Source organism: Otolemur garnettii, unplaced genomic scaffold (genome assembly GCF_000181295.1).
Source record: "Otolemur garnettii isolate 467f Iridium unplaced genomic scaffold, OtoGar3 scaffold00058, whole genome shotgun sequence".
Classification (NCBI taxonomy): domain Eukaryota; kingdom Metazoa; phylum Chordata; class Mammalia; order Primates; family Galagidae; genus Otolemur; species Otolemur garnettii.
Genome location: NW_003852453.1, coordinates 5,208,141 through 5,216,188, shown reverse-complemented (window position 1 = coordinate 5,216,188; position 8,048 = coordinate 5,208,141). Strand labels below are relative to the sequence as shown.

At 40.6% G+C, this 8,048-nt stretch overlaps 1 protein-coding gene across 1 annotated transcript in view; it reads left to right on the top strand.

Annotated features, from left to right (window-relative positions):
- TOX3 (TOX high mobility group box family member 3) overlaps window positions 1–8,048 on the top strand; it is a 56,688-nt gene that overhangs the window by 20,549 nt on the left and 28,091 nt on the right. Inside the window, exon 3 of the mRNA XM_012806823.2 lies at window positions 4,728–4,793. Coding sequence (XP_012662277.2) covers window positions 4,728–4,793 — 66 coding nt within the window. The remainder of the gene's footprint in view (window positions 1–4,727; window positions 4,794–8,048) is intronic.

The following is an 8,048-nucleotide window of genomic DNA, read 5'->3' as shown; positions in this document are numbered from 1 at the left end:
TATTGTTAATAAAGGGCTTAGAAGAAAGTTTTCCTAAGTGTGTTCCCACAGGGTGTTGTAGTAGAGACAATAGGAAGTGGCCCATTGCTTTTTTTTGGAGAGGGGGGAGAGGGAGTTAAGTGTCTCCCACTTAAAGAAAAATGTAAGCTGCTCCCCAGTAGGGACCTTGTCATCTTTCCATTTTATCTCCAGTGCCTCGCACGGGGCAGGAACATGAATCCTTGCCGAATGGGTGAACTGCAGAACTTCTCAGAGTCTTTAACGTTGTTGCAGGCATTGTGACTCATCACAGACAAGGCAGGTTTCCCCAGATGTGTGGGGTTGGGGACCATTTCTGGAGGAGCATTGTACTAGATTCAGGTACCTTGAAATACTCTCTGGGAAATTCTTGCTCTGAGTAAAGTAGATAACAGAGTTGATGTTGAATTGATCACCGAGTGGCGGGAAGAGTCAAGGTTTTGTGCATGTTGCAATATAAGTGATTATGAGGTAGGCGGGATGCCAGACATCTAGCACTCAGTCCGTGATCCTGGGCAAATTACTTGACCGCCTAGAAGCCTCAGTCTGTTCATCTATAAAATAGGGATAAAACTGTATTTTTATGTATATATTTTTAAGACCGAGTCTCACTCTGTAGAGTGCCACAGCATCATAGCTCACAGCAACCTTAAACTTTTAGGCTCAAGAGGTCTTCTTGCTTCAGCCTCCCAAGTAGCTGGGACGGTAGGAGACGGCCACAACAGCTGGCTAATATTTCTGTTTTTAGTGGAGATGGGGGCAGGGAGGGGAAGGGGGATCTCACTCTTGCTCAGGCTGGTCTCGAACTCTTGAGCTCAAGCGATCCACCTGCCTTGGCCTCTCAGAGTTCCAGGATACAGGTGTAAGCCACCATGCCTGGCCAAAATTATATTTATCTTACTGGTAGTTAGGAAAATATGTTTAGTCTCACTTAGGAAAATGAAATGAAATAAAGGATGTAGAGGGCTTCACTGGATTAAATGCTCATTATCACAAAAAAGTAAGTGGTAAATGACTCCAGTTAGGATGCGTGATTAGGGGGCACGTAAGTTCAAAGTCATTAACCTTTTTCCTTTCTTCCCTTCAACAAATACCAGAGTGTTTCCAGTACTCCAGCCAGGCACTGTTACTTCATGGCGGAGACCGTAGTGAACACAGCTAAGGACTTTTCCCCATGGACCTAGACGGTTTTTATAATGTAATGTGTTTACCGATGTCACCGTCTCTTAGAGCATAGAGTAAATTTAATTGTATACAATTCACTTAAATTTAATTGTCCTGAGGTCATTATATTAGAGATCTGCCCCAAAGGGGCACTTTTTCTCTCAGAATCGGATCTATTCTTACAACAAATGAGCAGGATTCCTAGGCCACATTATAAGATAAAGTAAGGAGATAAGCTAATCAAATGCAAAGTAACATCTCTCATTCTGATCTGCTTAACTATCACAGCGGGGTGGCCTGGTTTAGCAAATAAAAATATACAGCACCCAATTACGTTTGAAGCTCAGATAAATAACAAATATACCTTAGGCATAAGTATGTCCCCAGTAAGGTCTGGTTCTAATTATACTAAGAAATAAGTTTGGAAGGGTGTGGTAGCTTACACCTGCACTTCTAATCCTCTGGGAGGCCGAGGTAGGAGGATCACTGGAGGCTAGGAATTTGAGACCAGCCTGAGTAAGAGTGAGACCCCCCTCTGCAAAAAAATAGAAAAAAAATTGCTGGGCATTGGTGATGTGCCCCCGTAGTCTCAGCTACTCAGGAGGGGGCTGAGGCAGGAGGATCACTTGAGCCCAGGAGTTTGAGGTTGCTTTCAGCTGCTATCACCCCTTCACACTCTAGCCTGAGCAACAGAGCGAGACTCTTGTCTTAAAAAAAAAATTTGCTGGTCATTTAAAAGTCAGATGTATCTGGGTGTCCTGTATTTTATCCGATTACTTTACCACACTGAACCAGAGTTCCAGGCACCTGTGCAGAAGAATGACAATTGACAGCAACAAGTCTATATGTAAAGCCACTTTTGAGGGAATATTTTATCCCAAACAGAATAGAAACCTTTACTTCTGTTTTGGAAATGATTTATAACTGTACCCGCCCGATGGGCAAGTGTTTCCAAATTAAAAGCCATTAATTAAGGCCTTATACAGATACAAAAGATATGCAAGAGGGGCTTTATAATGCCAGCTCTGTACTTCAGGTGAGAGCTTTTCAAATTACGTGGACCGCTGGAGCCACCTGCTTGACTAAACGCCGGTCGGCTCTCGCCTTCATCAGCGCTCGGCGGTGGTGCCAATGTTGTTACTGATTTTTCTCATTTCTCCAGGGCAAATACTAATTAATGGATACAATTCACAGCTGATTAGCTGTAGTTTCTTCAGTAATTACATTCGCATACTAACTGTTCAGAGGAGGATTTCTAACCCAGTTCTTATTTCACTCTAAGCTTAATTTGTTTTTTGAATTGTTTAGGCCCTTAGTTTAATAGCCATTTTATTTTTCTTTGTTGTTTTAGGTGCTATTAGATAATAAGTGAGTTTAATCGTAAAAAAAAATACTCTCTGATAATAAGCTGTTTGCTTTAAATGGTTTTCTAATTCCCTGACAAAACCTACATTTAAATAACATTAAAGTTGTGATACAGACTGTTAGGCGGTTTGAGGGGCCAGGATTGGCCCATGGGTGATACCCACTGGCAGCCCGGGTTCTTATAAATATCCAAAAAGAACTTTTGATGGGAGGCATGAGATTTTAATTCTAGCATCATTAATACGTCAAGCATTTCATGACAAAGTTGCCTATGTTTAACATTATAGAAAAATGGCGAAAATATGTGTGTGTGTGTTTTCATAGGCACAAAACACACATGCGTTTTGCATATCACATGTCTTCAAAGAAACCAGATAAAGGTCTTTCTTTTTTTGAGACAGAGTTTCACTATGTCACCCTGGGTAGAGTGCTGTGGCATCACAGCTCACAGCAACGTCAACTCCTGGGCGTAAGTGATTCTCTTGCCTCAGCCTCCCGAGTAGCTGGAACTACAGGCGCCCACCACAATGCCCGGCTATTTTTTGGTTGGGGTTATCATTGTTGTTTGGCAGGCCTGGGCTGGGTTTGAACCCTCCAGCTCCCGTGTATGTGGCTAGCACCCTAGCCACTTGAGCTACAGGCGCCGAGCCATATAAAGGTCTTAAGAGCTAACAAATACATCTTTCAGAAATCCTTTTAAAGATACTTACTCCAGGGATCTGAGTGTTCACAGAGCTTTTCTGGTGGCACACAGTGTGTGTGTGTGTGTTTTCCATAGTGGAACTGTGCTTTTGTAGACAGTAACAGTGCTCTGGAACCATTAGAGTCTTTCATATAAATCCTGCTTAGTTCTTGGATCCCTGGCATGATAAAATGTAGCACGTCAATCTGTGCGGTGAGTCCTCCAGATCCAGAGTCAGGGTTGAGAGCCCCCTGGAAACAAGTGTTTTGTTGGGTTATTGAGAGGAGGATTATGTGAGTCTTCCATATCTGTGCATCTATATATAAATTCTGTTTATTCTCTATACTTACCAATGTATCTGCGTATCTAAGTACCTACCTGTTTCTCCGTATCTGTCCATCCATCCCTCTCTCTCTCCTTGGGGAAAGTGAACCTTGCACTTTAAATAATTACCAGATTTATTTATGTTAGAAAACAGATCTATACACCTCACCCTTTGGCGACCAAAGCTATGTTTTATTTGATGCATCAAAGGAAGGGAAATAATACATTGTATAAAAAGGACATTCTTTCACCGTTTAAAAATCACGAAAATAATGTGGCTCTTAGATAATTATGCTCACAGGACCTTTCCATATTGCCGGACTGATAACAGAGTGTTTAAAGCAACAAAACGTGCCGAGTTAGACCATTTGAACCTGAAAATACATTTCTGCCCAAGTCCAAGTTTTACATTTTGATAACAGGTCCCTAGAAGTAAAGAGCTTATGTCTGAAATGCTGATACAGCCTTATTTGTGATGCTATGAATGGGCTATTGTGTTAGGGAATGAAATAAAAATTGCTGTGTTCATAGGATCTCGCTTATTTTTTAAACCTCTTTGCACTTAACGTTACACTGAGAGATTAAATATCACTGTTTTCAGCAGCTCTGATGGATATAGATACCGCGCTAAGCTCTGTTTGGAGATTTTTAAAAAATATTCTTTAGTCTTATTATTTATTTATATTCATGCCACACCCCATTCACTAGAAAATACCATTTGAGTCCTGGGAATTGAATTTCGTTCCCTTTAATTCACATTTTAACCTCCCTGCACTTGTGACATCTGTTCTTGAAAAGTAAGCTATAAAATGCCAGCCTGCTTTGAAATGTGTCAAGGTGGTTTTCTTAGAAATGCTTTTCCTTCTGACCTCTGACAAATGCCAGCTCAACACACACTTGTGCCCAGTGGGCCTAATGTTAGTAATCCTCTTCCTTCACTGCTGGTCTTGATGAGAAACCAAACTCTTTTCTAGAAATTATCCAGTTATCTTAACTCTGAGCTGAATTTGCCACGACAGTCTGGCCTGGTGCTTTGAAACCCCGGACAGATTTTGCATTTGGTCTGAGTGAGACCCTCCTCCCCTTTTCATCTTGAAACGCCAGAGTTTCCAAATCACAGCCCGAATTCTTTATCGTGCCTCGTATTGACATAAAACAATCTGTTTTCTTTCAGTTTGGAAATAATAACAACTACATGAATATGGCCGAGGCAAACAACGCCTTCTTTGCTGCCAGCGAGGTGGGTGTCTGTCCTAATGTGTCTGCTCATGTTTTGTGCATTGCTTAGATAATAGAATGGGCTTGGAGGGAAAAGCAAAGTATTGAATTTCTCTCTCTCTCTCTCTAATGTGGTACAAGGTGACGACTTTGGAGGCGAAATGAGAAAAGCCTATTGGAAAAGAAAGTAACCTGGCAAGCCTTTACCTCTGGTCCATAGGCTGGGACTAACGTTAACCACTTCGTACAAATCTCTTGATGGAAAAAAACAGATGGATGGACAAAAATAAATATGTCAGAGGGTGTGTTAAGAGATAACTCGCAGACTGTACTGATATCTAAGCAGATAAGGGGTCACTTTGGAAGCTAGGCTAGAAGCGACTTTGAAGGTATTTTAACTTCACCTGTCTTTAGGGATGAGTTTGTGAAGTTGCCATGGTTTGGGAATGTATGTGACGGAACAAGGTTAGAGTTTCTCAGTGGAGTGATGTGAAATGAGGGCTTTATTGTTAGACACCCCCAGGCCTAGTCCCAGTGGTGGATGCTCAGTAAATATTTATTGAATGAATGAATGAATGAATCAGTGGGCTTGCTCCACGACACAGCTGCAGCTGGGAAACGGGGTGACGGAATCCAAGCACAGCGCCATGTTGGGCTCTGGGTCTGTCTTCTCTTTATTCCAGTGCAGGTGGAACAAACGACTCCTTGTCACCAGCGTCACTGCATTTGCTGTGACAGACTTAGGACTGTCATCTGGTCCTGTTGGTCTGCCATCCAGAAAAACCTCCATCTTGAGGAGGTATTAGATTAAGACGGTGGTTTCCTAAAAACGGTAGACGGTGTGAGACTTAAGATTTCAATACGAGAACAAATAGAAGGGAAATTAGCCCAAATGGAACATTTTTTCTCTGGTGGGTCCAAGTAATAAAAAGTCTTCATTTTCCATATACATTCAAATATAGGAAACTGAACTAGCTTGACCCCAGAGAATGAAAATAATAATGGCTTCGTAAGTGATCTTGGTAAAGGGAAAGCAAGTGATAGGAAAGAAATTAGCTTTGAGAAATTATTAGAAGGAGTGGGGAGTCAGGAATTCAGGGTATTCCTGGATTCCTCAGTTTTATAGTGACCATCATCTCTCTAAGCAGGAAGACAGCTCAGATAAGGGAATACTGTTTGGCTCTGGGTGCTTTGTTGTTTGTGATAATGAACACAAACCCCATCTGTAAGGATAACATGATGTTTCATTCTGTACGATTTTTTTTTCCCCTACATTTGAATCAAACATTGATGAAAGCTCTACTGCCAGCAGCTGTTCAGAGACAATTTAATTCCAGCTGTGATAATTCACCGTGTCAGACATTGGCTGTTATATGTTGATACAACAGTTCTCCAGATTTGCATTTTTATCAAAAGGAACAAATGTTTTGAACATTTCAGTACAGATGGTATTTAACCATGTACAGACTACTTTAACAAGTTCAAGGTAAACACGGAAAAGTCAATATCTGTAAAAAATAATCCCATAAACTCTAAGTGATGAGCCTGATACTGGTCGTATGGCATGGTTACAAAAGTCTGTGTCCCTTTTCTGTTGATGCCATATGTGGTTATTTTTATCATCTCAGCTATCCAGTGTTTGAAGTCCCTCTTTTCTCTAAGGAATGCTTAACTTTATATTTAATGGGTTACCTCTTTTTAAAGTAGTTTAAAATTTTAGCATTTTCTTGATTATATAGTATGATTTTATTGCATTGTTTTATTAGGTTAGGATATAGCAATACAGTAAATTCTAATGTAAAATTAATTTTTTTAAAATCATACCATAGGGACATATTATGTATAAGACATCTCTCTAGTCCTTAACAAAAATAAAAATGAAAACCTTCCCAATTGTGACTGCCTCGCGTAAGATGTGGTTTATGTTCGCGTGTAAGAGGTAATCTTGTATAATGATTTCTCTGCAGATCTTTTCTTGAACAAAAAATAAAGCCCAAGTAAATGTTAATGCTGCATTATAGCATGTGCCTAATTTCCCAATCATTGCATTAAAAGTAAATTTATCTGTTTTTTTAACATTTTAATGAGTGCAAACTCATTCAGGAAGAGTTTAGGTTTGCATGTTGTAAAGTCTAAATTGTGCCTGAAACCAATTCCCTGCACGTAGATATGGCCCTGTAGATACGGCCATAGGGACTGGGATATTCAGAGTTTGAAATTCACACATTTGCTTTATGTCTTCTGTCTGTGTCATGATTACCCTGACCATTTTTAAAGTACTTTAAATATTTATTGAAATAATATTTCAAGTGTTAATTACAGTGGTAATGAAAACAGCCAAATGCCACATATCAAGGATGAGCGTTTATCCGTATTGTTAATGTGATATGTTAGATTTCATTAAGCAGTAATGGGGGAGCAAATGAGTCACAAATTACAGTTGCATCTGTTACTAGACCACATTAGTGCCAAGATAACGGCGAACGCAGCCATAGGGTTACGTTCATTAGCCAGCCACGTTTGCGGCCAATTCAGCCCTTTGTGTTTGAGAACTCAGGGCACCACAGTTAGAAATTGACATCTTTGGGGGGTCATTATTAGAATGCGTATGTCAGAAAACCCACTATTTTATTCTAGCTTTCAAATGTGTTATTATGCTGCGGTGTTCCGTGGGTATGGATCTGCTGAGAATTTCTGGATGTTCAGTTGTCCTAGACTGCCATAGCTGGTGACCTCTTTTTTTTTTGTGGTGAGATGCAGATAAGATCTGACAGGTTCTGTACATAAGAAGTGGATTTTCTGGCGGTGGTGGTGGTGGTGGTGGTGGTTGCTCTTCTTTTCTGGAGTTCATGTCTCATTTCTCTTAAGTGGTTGTTCCGTGACATCATGATTGATAATTGGAAGAATGATGATTTTCAGCTCTTCATTACTTCTCTTAACTGATAACAGCTCCCGGACCATCTTACACCCGTTCATTCTTTCAAATACCATTAATAATAAATGAACTCTAACTTTGACCCTCTGAGCGAGGGATAAAAAATACCTGAGTGGTCTCCCAACCCTTCACGCCACCAAAAATATATCCTAGACCTTGATACTCTCTCTCTCTCTCCCCTCCCAAAAAATCCAAGTTCTATTTTAAGAAAGATGGTTAATGTGATTGATCTCTGCAGCCCTAATTTCCATCGCTAGGCCTTAGTTTGAAACATTGCCTTTAAGAATCTCAGCTGCGGGCAGTGTCTGTGGCTCAAAGGGATAGGGCGCCGGCCCCATATAA